Source organism: Procambarus clarkii, chromosome 60, assembly GCF_040958095.1.
Source record: "Procambarus clarkii isolate CNS0578487 chromosome 60, FALCON_Pclarkii_2.0, whole genome shotgun sequence".
In the NCBI taxonomy this organism is placed as follows: Eukaryota; Metazoa; Arthropoda; class Malacostraca; order Decapoda; family Cambaridae; genus Procambarus; species Procambarus clarkii.
The window spans coordinates 16,196,994-16,214,378 of NC_091209.1; the positions used below are offsets into that span (position 1 = coordinate 16,196,994).

General features: G+C 42.0%; 1 protein-coding gene across 1 annotated transcript in view; it reads right to left on the reverse strand.

Annotated features, from left to right (window-relative positions):
* The window catches only part of LOC123766778 (carboxypeptidase B), a 51,353-nt gene extending 43,795 nt beyond the window's left edge, over positions 1 to 7,558 (reverse strand). The window contains exon 1 of the mRNA XM_045756143.2: positions 7,511 to 7,558. Coding sequence (XP_045612099.2) covers positions 7,511 to 7,543 — 33 coding nt within the window. The 5' untranslated portion in view covers positions 7,544 to 7,558. The remainder of the gene's footprint in view (positions 1 to 7,510) is intronic.
* Positions 7,559 to 17,385: the final 9,827 nt, after the last annotated feature.

The window sequence follows — 17,385 nt, forward strand, 5'->3', positions numbered from 1 at the left end:
TATATCATATAGTTCAACAAAAAGATGAAACAGAATATCCAGGTGTCAAAGGACAAACCTTGTGTCGGTATAACAGAGAATGTCTGTGTGTCTGTTAATGTGTTTGTTTCTCTGTGCAAAGCTGGAGGCCAGGTGCCAGATTCACGAAGCAAGTATTTACGAACGTGTACATCTTTCCTCAATCTTTGACGGCTCTGGTTGCATTTATTAAACAGTTTACAAGCATGAAAACTTCCCAATCGACTGTTGTTATTGTTATAAACAGCCTCCTGGTGCTTCGGAGCTCATTAACTGTTTAATAATTGTAAACAAAGCCCCCTAAGATTGAGCAAAGATGTACAGGTTCGTATGTGCTTGCGTAACTGCTTTGTGAATCTGGTCCCAAAAGTTTTGGGGCTCCAGCTTCACGCTACTTTGCATAATGATTTGTGATTATATGGGGGAGTGTCATAGGGTGGTCGGGGTCGATTTTAAGAAGGATCGGCTCTTATTCCAAATACCATCGACGCTTATCATATCTAAACTTAGGGTTTAGTTTCCATAGAGTTACTCAAAATATTTTCAGCTGTACATAATACTCCCAATTTTACACACACACCATAACCACAACGTATTTTAACTACGTTAGTACAACGTTGCATCAATGTAGCATTTGTAAGAATATGCTGCTGGGATTATATGTTCTGAGAGGAAGTAGACAAGGGTAGATGAGGGGAGAAAACCGGGTGGGAGGGGGGGTTGTAGAGGGGAAACAAGGGAGTGTAGAGAGTGAGAGAGGGTGAAATGGGGGATGAGAGGGGAAGAGTCAAACAGACAGACCCGGGCACCGCTGGGTACGCCTTCTAGTTAAAGATATAAAGAATGGTTAATTACACACACAGAAATCACAATTGCGTGATGCATCAAATGAACAAATGGCAGCGTCTGGGATGCTCTCGGACGCAGGTTCGAATCCTCGTCACGGCCCTTGTGGATTTGTTCAAAGAATGGTTAAGATATTAAATGATGAAGATAATGTATGTGTACACACAGCGTAATTATGACCCGCCCTCTACTTCAACAAATACTACTTGCCAATCAATTCATGAAGTTTTCACAAAACACACAACAAAATAGCAGAGGAAAGAGAAAGATCTTGGTTGTGAAGAGAGTAGAGGCAGTAGTTGAGTAGAGGAATGGTGAAGATATTAAGATAATGAGGACATGTGTGGGCCGGGTGTTGACACCAGCGGGAGGCCCCTCACATCCTGGAGCTCCGGCCACCACCCTGCTACTATCACCACCCTACTCGCACTTCCTATTTTTTTGTTAACCCTGGTGAGTATAGGAGACGACTTATGACCCTGGGGACAGATTCACCAAGCACTTACGCAAGCACTTACGAACCTGTACATCTTTTCTCAATCTTTGGCGGCTTTGTTTACAATTATTAAACAGTTAATGAGTTCCGAAGCACCAGGAGGCTGTTTATAACAATAACAACAGTTGATTGGCAAGTTTTCATGCTTGTAAACTGTTTAATAAATGCAACCAAAGCCGTCAAAGATTGAGGAAAGATGTACACGTTCGTAAGGACATGCGTAACTGCTTCGTGAATCTGGCCCATTGTTAGCAGGCTTAGAGCTTTCCCTTCCCATACCTCAGCCTTACCCCTACTGGTTTCTTCTTAAACACGACTCAGAAATCGGTTTACAACCAGGTTCCCAATTACTGCTGAGTGAGCAGTGGCGTTCATATAAGGATCGGTGTCCAGTCAAGCCTCCTCCTGCAGGCCGCGACTCTGCAATGTTTTTGTGCAGGAACTGAATGTTACCGCGGGAACCCAAAACGAATTATTTTACTCGCCCATATTTATCTTGCTTTAATTTTCGTGATTTACACACATCTTGCTAACTGTAAAGTTAACCGTTTATACCAATGTCGAGTGAACAGAAATTGAACTTGTGAACCCCATTACAATGTGTTTTATAGAACTACTGTGCACCGAAATAGTTATGTTAATAAAATATGAAAATAAAATTTGTATATTCACCTGAAAAAGCACAAAGTAGAAGAGAGATAGAGGGGGACATGATAGCGACATATTAGATTCTAAAGTAAATTGACAACATAAACAAAAAAGCAAAATTCCAATCTAGGGAGAGTAAAAGAATGAAGCACAGATGAAAATAACGACATAGATGGGACACAGAGATCTAACAAAAATTCAATATAAAGTTTGTATATAAGTGGACAGAGTTAAGACGAAGAAGTGCTTGAAGCAAATTCAATACACAATGTTGAACTGCAGTTAATGTGCTCTTGTTGTGATGTTGATCCTGAGTTCTTACTTCTGCAACAGTTGTTGCAACTTTCTCAACTGATTATATTGCTGAGGCAGAGACTTGCGTCCGCCTCAGCCCCAAAATTGCTGGCCACAAGGGCCGTGACGAGGATTCGAACCTACGTCCGAGAGGTTTCTGTGTGTAATTGCTGGCATGTTTTCATTAACTCATTATGCTCCCCATACCCAAGGACGTTGGTGGACAAAGTTACAGAGGTACACAAAGGGCTCAGGAACTGAATTACAAATTCATTTAGCAAAGTAAGTTACAGTCTAGTGAAGGGCAGTGGAGCGAAGTCTGCATTTTTCCCCTGACTCAGTGGATCCTGAAACCCGACCAGTCCTTACGGCTCAGTCCTTACGGCTCATTCTTTTTTCTGTTTATGTTATTAACATATTTAGGTGCAGCCTCATGTACGCGGCTGCCCTAAACTTTATGAAGGGTTACAGGAGGGTTTATCATGCAGGGTCATGCAATCACCACTGACAAACTTTTGTTGCACGCATCCTGGAGGATTGCAACCATACGTCTACACAACCTGTCTACCAGTACAGCGTCCACGCTACCAGTACCACGCCCACGCTACTAGTATTCACGTCAACGCTATACGGAACTTACAACTAGTGAATACAAAACAGACAATAATAACAGTATTTGGTCCACACTAAAAATCCGGTGTCATACAGTACTGAGTTGCCCAGTGTGAGGTCACGGCAAGGGTGCCATGCGTCGCACGGAGGAAGGAAGGAAGGAAGGAAGGAAGGAAGGAAGGAAGGAAGGAAGGAAGGAAGGAAGGAAGGAAGGAAGGAAGGAATATTTATTTGGCTTATGTTTCTCACGCTTCCATCTGGGACCTATTGGTCGTATGCATTGAGAACTTTGTCTTTTTCCTTCCTATCTGTCAGTGCCCCTAAGTATTTTGTCTTTATCCAGTCAGTTCTCGCGAGCGTTCCCAACGTCAAGAAACTGTCGTACTAAGGTGCCTTAGTGCCTTAACCTAACCTACAAGAGGACCCACGAACAGAAATCAAGGCTTTATATCAATTTCGCGAACCACTATCATTTTATAGTACGACATTTTTTGGCCTTAGGTAAAGTATACGTCAAAATGCGACGGGCAGGTCTCCTGCTTCTCTCTTTTCTAGTGACATTAGGTCCAGTTATTTCAGTCTTTCTTCGTTCCCCATCTCGCGTGATTCTGAGACGAGCCTCGTTGCTAACCTTTTACCTTTTCAAGTTGTCTTGTATAATTTCTGAGGAGGGAAGTATACAGTAGGACTGCTCTGATGTAGGCCATATAGTACAATGGTCCGAATGCCTCCTTATTTACGTTCAGGAATGCTGTTTTTACTTTACCCTTGTAGAATATGCTGCAATATGCTATAATATCTTATTTTTTGTGCTCCTTCAGAGCTAGGCTTGGTGTTATATCCACTCCCAGGTCTTTTGCTCTAGTCGCTAAAAGCAGGTAGTTCCCCTTTCAATGCGTACCGTTCCGATGGTCTCCTGTCACCAGTTCTCTAGTTTTTACAGCTTACACTAGATGGTGTTGAAATACAGTAGACATTTCCCGGACCAACTTTGCAGCTTATCTAAGTCATGTTGAGGTATTTTACACCCCTCGTCTGCCTGGAGCTTCTCAATAACTCTACATCGTCTGCGAACATCGACATGAGGGGCACTACCCCCGTAGTTAAGTATTTAACATAAATGAGAAATACTGAGGTTTTTAATACAGCTCGACGAGAGACTCTACTTGTTAGCCATTTTCATTCATTTCATTTCTTTATTATGCACCCCATACCCATCCTATTGCCAGTCAAACGTCTCGCCCTTAAATCTGATTCTGGCTCCTGTCTGTTAGGTACTCTTTCACATATTTCACTATTCTTCCACTTGTTCTTGCCTGGCTCTCAACTTTGTGTAATAGTTTCTTTAGTAAAACTTGATCACAAGCCTTTTTTTTTTGCAATCCATAATACACAATCTCCCCATCCTTCTCTTTTTTTGTCTATTTTCACAATTTTATCATAGATCTCTAGAAGGTTTTTTATGCATGTTTTCTACTGATTTTTGCTTATTTACATAATCTAATCACTTGGTTGTTAACTATCAATTTACTTCATATATGACTAGTACCTTCGGTTGTTTCTTTCCTTTCTATGCAAGGTCTTCCTTCCTTCCTTCCTTCCTTTTTATCCAATGTCCTTTTCATAGTATTTTTATTGTAATAATCCTCATACATTTGTATTCAATCCCAGTTCTGGGTGTTTGTGGGGGAGGGGGGGGGGAGGGGCTACGTGTGTGGCGGCAGTGATGGCTGACTGACGCAGACCTCGACTAGTGCAGTGAGATGTGTAAACACCATCTTTATTCGCCTTTCACTCCTCCCATCGCACCCAGGCCGCCCTTGGGACGCTTGCTAACGTACATGTGGGCGTGTGTTTACTATGTGTGCCTGCAGAATCAAGCTATTAGCTCTTGGACTCCGCCTTTCTAACCAATCTATTTTTACTCCATTATATCTACTACATATATTTCTCTGTTACACACACACATTCCCAGGAAGCAGCCCGTAGCAGCTGTCCAACTCCCAGGTACCTATTTTCTTCTGCTAGATGAACACGGGCATCAGGCGTGAAAGAAAGTTTTGACCATTTGTTTCTGACTCGGCCGGGAGTCGAACCCGGACCCAATGAACTACGACCCTGGAGCGCTGTCCACTCAGCCACGAAGCACCTAGTCAACCATAGCTAGTCTAGTACCAGGAAGTGTGCGCTGTTTTGCCTTCTCTACTCTGGCTATAATATTTAGGACAGCAAAGCCTCCAGTTAAGTACTTGGGAAAAGAATTTGATAGCCCGGCATAGACTCTGCATTAGTATCATCTTAAATAACCACTGATGTTATGGAGAATACAAGAATTATATTTGAATTTGATTATTGTGGATTCCATACCCATTCCATGGGAGGCTGTGGGAAGGTTTCCATTCTATAAGCGGCTATGGGAAGGTTTCCATTCTATAAGCGGCTATGGGAAGGTTTCCATTCTATAAGCGGCTATGGGAAGGTTTCCATTCTATAAGCGGCTAGGGGAAGGTTTCCATTCTATAAGCTGCTATGGGAAGGTTTCCATTCTATAAGCGGCTAGGGGAAGGTTTCCATTCTATAAGCTGCTATGGGAAGGTTTCCATTCTATAAGCTGCTATGGGAAGGTTTCCATTCTATAAGCGGCTGTGGGAAGGTTTCCTACACAAAATGAGATCGGGAAGTGTATGAACCACCTAGAGGAGGCAAACTTGGAATAGTTGGCTAAGATTTAGGAAATATACAATTTGAGATGGAATCCACGATTAGTTATAAAATAAGATTTCGTTATTCAATGTTTAAGAAACCAATCATTATAAAGGGAAGCTAACCTCTACAAAAAATATATAAATCTATAAGGTCCACATAAGGGGCAAGCCTCACAAAATCTAAAATTGATACAAAACAACTAACAGCAACAAACCAGGAACAGGTGTACTCATACCATGGGGGGAGGGGGGGGGGGTAAAAAGACCGGACATATTTTTTCGTGATTTTTTTTCTACCTAGGCTTGAGTATGCGTGGCGCCGCCAGCGTGCACGAGTGCTGCCACTCTTCATGGGTGACGCCTCTACCGACCCCACGCTCCTCAAGGCGACGATTCAACCCCAAAACCCAACACTTACAACAAAAAATTGTATCCGGTGGAGTGGTTGTTGTTGTTATAGATTCAGCTACTCGAAACAAGTTCCAAGTAGATGAATCTACTTGGCCCGTAGATTCGGGCCAAAAACTTGTTCCGAGTAGCCCGTGCTACTCGGAACAAGTTCCAAGTAGCACAGGCAATGGTGAGCCCGTAATTTACCTGACACAGGAGCGGGGCAAGTAGCAGGGGCTATGGTGAGCCCGTAGTGGACTCCTGGCACAGGAGCGGTGCTGTCTGGTGGAGTGGGATATATACCTCTCAAATACTCTTCGCCTCTCTTCTTTTCACATTACACATACCATTTTGTATAATCAAATATTTAATTAATATGTATAATTAACGTCTGTAATAATATATCAGAATGTATTGGTTTGAGGTTTCAGCATTTATGGTCATTGAATGGTTTGGAAGTTCAAATTCTTATTGTATCCCCAGATGTATTTACGTCAACCCGTCCCCTCGACCAACACCGCTCCTGTGCCAGGTAAGTTACGGGCTCACCATAGCCCGTGCTACTTGCCCCGCTCCTGTGCCAGGTAAGTCCACTACGGGCTCACCATAGCCCGTGCTACTTGCCCCGCTCCTGTGCCAGGTAAGTCCGCTACGGGCTCACCATAGCCCGTGCTACTTGCCCCGCTCCTGTGCCAGGTAAGTTACGGGCTCACCATAGCCCGTGCTGCTTGGAACTTGTTCCGAGTAGCTGAATCTATAACAACAACCTCGACCAAGACGACGTTATGGCGCGTCGTGGTAACCACCGCACCAAATACAACATGCTGTCAAAAACAGCGGATCACAGACATCTACCTTTTCTATTCATCGGTTGTTGAGGTTAAGTGGGTGGCTTGGGTTCGTGCATTTTTGGTTAGGTTAGGACGTTGGATTGTGTACGTTGTGGCGCAATGCCTCTTTGTTTACCTTATAGTACTTCAGTCCTTTATCAGTAACGTATAAACTTAGCTTAGTTTCTGGACTAGGTGTGGTTCCCCTGTTCAATAGAATCTATAGCAAGTGAATACTTTTATCTTAAGAAGCAATCATAAAGAAAGTTTCTTCTGTTTAAATTGTAAATGACTCTCAAAATGCAATCATGCAATCGACTTGTTAAGGAGTCACGATGACTCAAGTCAGATATATGAAAGCAAGATTAATGTGTAACTGACAGAATCAAAGGCACCGAATTATGACATAAAATGTATCTAGTATTATAAAATAGGTGATTCATGCTTAAGAGGTATTGAAAGTCATGCAAATTTAGCAAGTAATTCAACGTAAGCTGTCGAGTGAGACTGTACTATCCCGTACATGTACTACCAAAAGAGTTATTTTTATGTTATAAGAGTTTTTTGATGGCCTCAGTACTGTTGTATATCCCCCCTTAAATCACGCAACTCGTATATAGCAACAACGAAGTGCACGGAGGGAAATGCTAAAAAAAATACACGGTACTTACAAGAGCAAGTATAAGCTGAAATTTACAAAACATTGAATGAAAACTCCACTTGGGTATATACCCAGCTTCAGAGTCAACTGAGAACTAATCATTTGAGACGGCCGAGACTGGCATCGCTGTGTACGCCCTATGATAAGAGCCTTGTTCTGTGAAGACACACATTTCCTTTATGTTTACCAAAACACACATCACGACCTTCTCGCCTCAAGATGTGACATACGTTAGAAATGTCAAGGGAAACATCTTGCGTCGGACTGTAATAATAATAATAATAATAATAATAAGAATAAGAATAATAAGAATATATGTTGGTAGTAGTCTTTCTTGTACACTTACAGTATGACACAATGGGTGAGATCACTGAAAAATTAATTCTCCAAAATTCAATTTAGTTGTATCATGGTTTGAGGCTGTGACGCTGAGATGCGTCTCCTTGACCCTGTTAACATCTTCAAAGGTCATATGTGGATACAATTTAACTGTTGTTGTTTTAGATTCAGCTATTCAGAACAAGAAGTTCCAGTAGCACGAGCTATGGTGAGCCCGTAATACAATTTAGTTGGAGGAAGCGACTACAATTTAGCTGGAGGAAGCGAATATATAAAGGCGAAGTGTTGAATGAGTCAATAGACCTACTGCAGCTTACCTATCTCCTATATTCTAATGATGACTGGGAGCAGTATGCTGGATGTTCTGTCTTAGTCTAGAATTCAGTGGTTCCAAACGCTTTATGGTCATTAGCCATTTTTCATATAGCGTCCTTAGTAACGGCCCCTACACTCAGTATTACAAAGCATTATCATCATGTGAGCTCACGCCATTAGATAGTTATTTCCCACTCCACTCTCTTTTGGCGTCATAACCTGTACACTACCTCAACTTATGGGCCTCCTACATATTACAAAAAAACTCTCATGGCACCATGGCCCCAGTTTCAGAACCAGTGGATTCTTTAGATGATAGAATGTAAGGAAGTGTTGGCTGGCTATCAACAGTCAGCTAACACTGTTGCAGCTTACCATTCTATTGCAATAACAGTGAAATGGGAAAGTAGTTATAGAGCTTTCGTTAAATAAGTTGTAAACCTTTTTTCCCTCTTTCACTGTGACAGTTCTTGCGTTAAGCTATTATGTGCTCTGTAACTTGAAGCACGTCGTGACCTGGCAAAAACGCACCGAGATGCAAGTGGAAAACACAAGTTGGTCTAGACCCGGGGAAATCCAACCCCATCTGTATGCTGTGGGCATCACGAGCAGAGTAGTAGACGGAAAGAGAGCAGGGAAGACAGAGAACGATGTGCTTAAGCAGGTGTGGCCAGCATCTAGGTGTGTTGCAACGTCCGAGGCGGAAATATTTTAGGCTTCCCATTTTGAACCTTTCAGTTTCGGTCCGGGAAAGTCACCTTCACTCTGCACAGCTCACTAGTACATGTTTTGGGATATTGCATGCAATTTTGGAAGCCATAATTGAGGATGGATATTAACCACCTTTATGGTGTTCGGTAACGAAGGTTACTGAACACCCTAAACACAGACCTCCTATATTTCATTAGGAAACAAACACTCTATCCAAATAAGGCTTCAAATATACAATACAAAGATTAAGAGTAAAATTACGGAAAGATTCCCAAGTTAATATGTACAATAATTATGTTAAATCTGAAATTACTTCAGTTTATCACTGCGTGAATAATTTAATAATGTTACGTACTATCAGGGTTTGAAAGGTACTTAACATATAGTGTCACTGTATATAGGGTCCTTATGGGATACAAAATAAACAATGAAATAAAATAATGCATTGGGTCGGGACCTTAAAGATCCAGTATAAGCCCAACCTGAAGCAGGAATGTCACTAGTGGGTGCTTGATGGGGTGGAGGCTGGTGCATGATGGGGGAGGATGGGGGCGAGGGCTGGGAGCATGATGGGGGAAAGGGGAAGGGAATTATCTGGGGGAAAGGGCCAAGCCATTACGACTATATAGCACTTGGAAGGGATCAGGATAAAGATTTGAGATGGGACAGGTTAGAGAGAGAGAATAGTGCCCAACCACTTGGACGGTCGGGGATTGAACGCCGACCTGCATGATGGGGAAGAATAATAATTTTACGCCATTCCTATACATTTAAAATTTCTCATGCAATACATGAATAATACCCAATTAATTATATTTTATTATCTTATCCGGAAAAAAATTGTAAGCCATGCATGATGTGGTCATATGGTTGTTTTTATGTAATTACCAATTTGTAATTAACAATTTGTATAATCTAAGAGCTATAAGCTTCAGCCAGGGGGTCATAGAAGCGGACTAGTGATGGGTGACCTATTTTACCTCGGGTACACAGGCTGACGAACGGGCTGCTGCTTCACGTAGACTACCGAAGTCATAAATCTTAATTTCTTGGTTCCAGTATATTACTGCTTTCCAAATTGAATTTGCCACAGCAGATGTTCAGGATGGTTGTGTGTGTGTGTGTGTGTGGAGAGGGAGAGAGAGAGAGAGAGAGAGAGAGAGAGAGAGAGAGAGAGAGAGAGAGAGAGAGAGAGAGAGAGAGAGAGAGAGAGAGAGAGAGAGAGAGAGAGAGAGAGAGAGAAACGGACAGACAGACATAATAGAGAAATACGTTTCCGACGTCATCCTATAATATCACTTTTTTAGTGATGAAAGAAAGTTACGTAAACTGAAAACCCAATTAATAAGTTGAAAAACTTAAGGAAATTTACCTAAATTTACCCTATTGCCACAATCTCTAGTGGCCTCGACGGGGACAGTAAGCCAGCGACTTGTCAACGGTAAACCTCCCCACCTTCATTATTTCCGAGGGATTAATAACACGTGTGTATAAAGCCCTTTTATTTAAAACAATAATAATAATAATAATAATATTTTTATTTATATAAAACATTTGAAACATATAGAATATAGTATTCGTAGGTATACATAATTCCTTCCTTGACCGCAGAAGGAATTATGGTGATTAGTAATGGTGACATGACACCATTGTCACGTCACACCATTGTGACATGACGTAACACTAGGGTGAGGTTGGTGACGACATCACGCAGGGCTGTGCATATAGCCGAGTGATGTCACTGGAAGTGACTTTGTGCAGAAATGGTGACTTTTAGGAAGTGTTGACGTCATCAGGAAGTAATGATGTCATCAACTGATGATGCCAACTGGAGGAACTGATGCCATCACGTGGCGTTGTCAACAAGTGCCGATATCATCAAGGAGCGTTATCATCAGAAAATATGCACAGAATCAAGACAAGACAATTTTGAGTAACGGAAACTTTCAGAAGGCATATTGGTCCACAGGAGGCAGCTCCTATGTACGCCCAACCACACACCTATTCATTAACATGTATATATATATTATCTACGTTCGAACAAATGCAGAGACCTAACATATATAATGAACAAATCCAGAGACAGAACATATATTATGAACAAATCCAGGGGACCCACCATATATTATGTTATATAGCAACCTCTCCCAAATCAGCAACAATATTTCCAAGTCAAAATATATTTACTACCTGAGTCATTAACAGTTGATAACGTTATCGGTAGATATTCCAGAACATGAACTCTTAGGGAAACGAACATAGATTACAGCCACAATAGCCTCGTTCCTCGTTGCTACTTCCACTTACTATTAAAAGAATGAAAAATAGTCTATTATCAGCTTCACTAACGTGTTTTTTTTTTAATAACATACATGTTACTATTTTGATAATCAGATAAATCTTTTGGAAGCTTGTAACAAAATATCGGTGACAGTAAATGATGAATGGAAATAAAACGATCACATGGGAAAAGGTAAAATATTTGTTGAAAAATCTGAAAATAAATTTAGTTTTTAGTGTAATATTGGGGAAGTTTGGGTGGTATCTTGAGATGATTTCGGGGCTTAGCGTCCCCGCAGCCCGATCCTCAACCAGGCCTCCTTTTTGTTACACCCCCCCCCCCCCCAGGAAGCAGCCCATAACAGCTGTCTAACTCCCAGGCATCTATTTACTGCTAGGAAACAGGGGTACCAGGGTGAAAGAAACATTTTGCCCATTTGTCTCCGCCTCCACCGGGGATCGAACCCGGAACCTCAGGACTACGAAGCCGAGGCGCTGTCCATCCAGCTGTCAGGGTACCCTAGGTAGGTAGGAGACAGTGAGAGAATGCGAGGAGGAAGAGGAGGGGAGGATAGTAGGAAAAGACAGGTGCAACCGAGGAGGAAAAAATTTGAATTTCCATTTGCTTTATCTTGGATAAGGTGGCTTAATGACGCATCATACTCCAGAAAAACACAAGCATGCAGAGAGAGAGAGAATGAGAGAGAGAGAGAGAGAGCGAGGGATAAGGATTTGGGATGGGGGGACGGAATGGTGCCCAACCATTTGGACGGTCAGGGATTGAACGCCGTCCTACATGAAGCGAAACCATCGCTCTACCGTCCAGCCCAAGTGGTTGGAGAGAGAGAGAGAGAGAGAGAGAGAGAGAGAGAGAGAGAGAGAGAGAGAGAGAGAGAGAGAGAGAGAGAGAGAGAGAGAGAGAGAGAGAGAGAGAGGGGGGGGGAGGGAGGGAGGCTAGAGGTATTCTTCACGAAATCTTCCAAAGACCCTCATGGAGGGGAAGTCATAAGAGAATATATGAATACTTGTTTCCTCACCTTATTCTATTTAAAACTGAACGCCTTTATATGAGGCTTCGTATAATTAATTCCCAAGTCTTGGCATCATTTATGTCTGTCATTTAACGTCCAATTCCTTCAACATTTGTACGATAAATTGTCTAAAATATGGTGAATTAAATTGCATGCAATAATCTAGCTTAGGACATACTAATAACTTTATCGTGACGAAAATAGAAAAATCTTCCCAGCGAAGTAAGTAATTATCAAAAGAAGGCGTCAATCTGGGGGGAGGGGAGACAGCAAGTTAGGCTACATTTGAGATTTGCAGCTTCCCAGCGAAGCTACAGGTCTTTTGGCTAATGAATTCTAGCATTGGAATGCTAATATCCTCTGGAGTGTTATTATGGTCACCACAATAGCTTACTGACCAACCAGCAAGTATACTTTAGTCCTGAATATAGTCCAGAACTAAAGTAAACTCCCAGTGTACACATATTCTACTTACCATCTCTTATTTGAATAAAAGTGGACGTAACATTTACTCATAAAATCTGTTAACTGTAGGCAAGGCTTCAGCGTCTAGCCCGTAAAACCTGACGCCATGAGGCTACGCCACTACAACATGTTAGTCTCTTATTCAGTCTACGCCGATTTAACCGGCCGCTGGCGAGACGTTCCCGTCTATGCCTGGCTGGGCCCCTAACAATTTACCCAAAATTTGCTTGTCCATTTTAAAGAATGAAGAACAATTTCTATTTATATTACTTCTAAGCTGCATCACTTATGAACCCATCCCTGCCCTTGTGTGGCAGTGCACAATAGAAAGTTGTTGTCACATATTCACACATTAAAACATTGATTGTAACCATGATATATATGTGCTTCAGCCTACAGTTTAGACCTATTGTCTTATGTATGACCCTCTGTCCTGCGTGACAGTGAATACTAGCATTAACCTCAATTTAATAAGACTATCAAAATTCTCAGATTAGGCAAAATTGTAATTAATTTTGTCAATAAAGATGTTAATAATAATAATGGCTGGGCCCCGGGCGAAGGTGCCCCCGGTGGCGTGCCCTTCCTTCGCCGTGTGAGAACTTATTTGAAGAGATTTTATTTGTTTCTCAACCAAGTCGCCGTACTCCATCAGTATTTCTCGCCCCTGCGTCCTGACAGAGCACTCGAGGAGGTACTCTTCACTCTCAATACCAGCTGACGTAGCTGCAGAGGCACTCCAAGGAATACCACTTCGTGAATGTGAGACCAAGCCCGGACGCCCAAGACCTGCAGCCCCTGCACACAGCTTTAAGGTGAGCTTCACCTTTCCCTCCTTCATATTCCAACCCCATGGAGGAGCCGCCCTTGCTCTCATATGGTATTGGCGTCCCTTTTCAACACCTTTACTATTAAGAATAAAGTCGCCACATTCTTAGTATTCAGCAAATGCTACAATGTCCAATATGACTTGAAACCCGCGGTGACCTTCACAATGTTAAACCAGTGTCATTCCAATGTTTCTTTGAAGGGAAGTAACAAATGTTAATGTGAAATTGTTCTTTCGCTTCTTGCTCGAGTGCTTTTAGTGGAACTAGTGTGTGGTAGTGCAGGCGAGCATACAGATGACCTGCGACGGAATTTTACGCAACAGTTGAGGAGGTGCTGAGAACCGGCAGTCGAAAGGTAAAAGTAATGAATCTTTCGGAATCACATTTTGCAAGCCCCGAAAAAATCTGTTCGTAAATTATCACAGATGATCATTTAAGATGCATTTACTTCTACATCTTTGCAAAATAATATAAATACATAAATTGAAGGAACATTACAATATCAAATGTGTTCAATATTGCCCATGGTTTAAACTTTGATCATTACTTCCAGTGGAAAGGATGTTTTGGTTATCAGGTTAGGCTAGGCGAGGGTGAGAACTAGACTAGAATGGTATAATGACTAGGCTATAATGAATTAGGTTAGGCCAGGATGGACTAGGCTGGAATGTGGTTAAACACTGCATTAACATATGGCAGGCGACTTCCGGTCAGAGACACAATGGTCTGGAAACTGGTCGGTTAAATGGAGGTGAGGTGCAGCCGCAAACAACCACCAACTTTCACCACTATCAAAACCTACATCTAACCCGAAAGGAATCCACATGGAAATTAGCAGTTCGGTTATATAGACAACGTCTAGGGTTACAGATGCAACTGGAAAATTGGTAAACCCAGAGATTGGGAATGCATCTTCTGCCAAACAATCACAGAAAAGCCACAATTTCACTATCTCCTGGAATGTGAAGCAACCAACGACCTTAGAAGAAAGAGTCCCTGAATCTTGTAGTAAATCTACCACTTACTCATACCCGTGCTACCTCTTGGGTGGCTTAATCTTCTTCAATCACCAATACTACGAATTGTAGCCCGTAACCTTACCGCCAACAAACATCGCACCATCCACCACAAACTCAACACCACCTTGAGATAACTGTGAGGTCATTCCAATGATCAATTATGTTCTTGCGGCATAGTCTCTGACCAGGCCTCCTACTTGGTGGTCTGGTTAACCAGGCTGTTAGACGCTGCAGCTCACAGGCTGACTGAATCACAACACCCAAGTGGTCTACGCCATCAGCTCACAACCAAGGGACCCGGGTTCAATTCCTGGGCAGGACAAGAAATAGTTGGACACGTTTCTTTTCACCTAATGCCTCTGTCCATCTAGCAATAAATAGATGCCCGGGAGTTAGGCAACTGTTGTGGGTTGTATCCTGGGGAAGGTCAGTAGTTGGTCTAAGGGAAACCTCGATATAAGCTTCCTGTACCAGACATCAGGACACACGGGCTAACCATAGCCCGTGCTTCTTGCCCCGCTCTTGTGCCAGGTAAGTCCACTACGGGCTCACCATAGCCCGTGCTACTTGGAACTTTTGTTCAGAGTAGCTGAATCTAAAACAACAACAACGGGAACCAACCCAACGTAAACTCTAGTCATACTGCTGCCACCGCACCCTGCTTCACACCCTGTTTATAGGTGATATGTCGTCACGATCATCGGAAAAGGACCAGCCCACCCAAAGGAAATTCTTATGTACCTTGGGTTGTTGGTTGTTAGTGATGTGATGTGTAGTGGATGGTGATGATACCAGGAGAAACATACCAGAAGACTTTATACTTTATAATAAGATTATCTACCTAGAACAATAACTGCCTTCAGTGGTACTATCTAAGAACACTAACTACCATCACTGGTATTATCTGATGTGAACACTGCAGATATTGCTTAAGTAATTCGACCCTGGGAGGGGGACCACGATATAAGCCAAACATGTGCTGTATGTATAAACTGGCTGCCTGCCCCCCCCCCCCCCCCCGATAAACTTAATTAATTAGGCAAACCAGGTCTGACCTCATCGAAACTTTTAAAATACCGAACAATTTGAAGAATGCTGAATCCAGACCACTTCTTTAAAAAATAAGATGTAACGCATACAGTTAGCAACGGCTTCAATCTCAACAAGCAACAATGTAGGACGGAAAATATCAAAGGAATTCACATTCCTTTGGTATGTGAATTTAGGTTCACATATATCACACACACATCTCCATACCTGTCCCAGTACTTGGCCCTAGAGCTAAAGCCTAACAAATTATAACCAACAGGAAGGGGGCGGATGACTTCCGCTTATTTTTACCTACATCTGTGTTTACGCCCAACTTTCCGTCCTCATACACCGGAACCAGTCACCGTTACGCCCACCTTCCATAGTGGTACTAAATCCACCCCATACAACACATATAAGGGTATCTGTATTAATGTCATCAATGGGAGGCGGATGGTTGGTTAAAGAGACACCAACTGACTTCTCTACTGTTCGGTAGAGAAGCCAATTACGAGACTTCCTAGTTAATGTCATGCTACTGGACATTTACCAAAGTATCAGGCAATGTTGGATATGCCAGACTTGTCAGTTTATATCGTAGTTATGTAGCCATTAATTGGCGTCGTCGACTCACCACCAGTGTCTTCATCTAGCAATAATTATTTAACTGTTGTAGGTTACATTTATCTTGAGGAAGGCCTGTCTTTAGCCAAGATCATAAGACGATCTAGATAAGCCTGACAGCAGAATTCCTATCCCCGATATTGGGAAACTTCATCTCTGAGCCAGTCACTGGAACCCATTAGTTTATTTCGCGCAATGTGTTGTAATTCCAAACTCATGGTTAGCCGACCTTGTGGAGGTCACCTGAGCCATGGCATTTTAAAATACTGAAATACAGTTCATATTATTTTAAAACACAGCAATGATTTTACCTCAGTTGTGTTAATGTTGTACATTATTATTAAGTAAAATATAGTACTGAACTGTATTTGATACTCTTATCTGCTCGCACTTAAGACTATACAGTGGTTTAACAATCAGTGTTCCTAGATCATTGTTCTTTTAAAGTGCCATTTGTGTCCATGGATTACATCAGATCAGTGTGCTACTTTAAATAAAAATATGGAACTTCATGCAAGACTAAAATTACCACATCCACGCACCATATTCCAATGGAGATACATTGCAGGTTTCTCATGTGGCCGTTGGTGTTCACAAGGGTACACACAGATGTACCGATACTAATGCAGTGCAAATATTTATATTAATTTCTGGAGGGTTCATCTTTTTACTACAGCTGTATGAATAGTATGTCTTTCTAAGTGTATCACCAATGGCTACATGAGAAAACTGTAATGTTTAACCGATGGTGCACAGTCGCAAACGAGTTGACGTACTTAGTCCACATCTTTGACCCAAATACAACATTAAAATTCACTACATCTGATTTGTTGTAATGAGGTTGATCTCTAAGTTATACAAGACTAGTACCAGAGAAGACAGAAGAGTTATGAGAACAAGCTAAGTAAATTAATTGCCTAAGAGAAATGGACTAGAAGTGATATGATCACAAGAAAGTGCAGTCTTCCAGGTGAAGGACATCAGAACGAGGGATCACAGATGGAAGTTGGCAACACAGACCAGTCAGAGACATGTAAGGAAATAATCATATACAGTGAGTGGTAAACAGGTGGCAGTAACTTGAGCTGAAGGTGGCTTAAGCAACAACAGTTCTGTAATGTAGGCACGTATAAATGCACCAGGTACAATAGCCGAATCAGGGATCTATGGCTAAATTTCGCTCCCTGAACACACTAGCTACATAAGCATAATTACTTTGGCAAAAAGTAGTTATAGCATGGC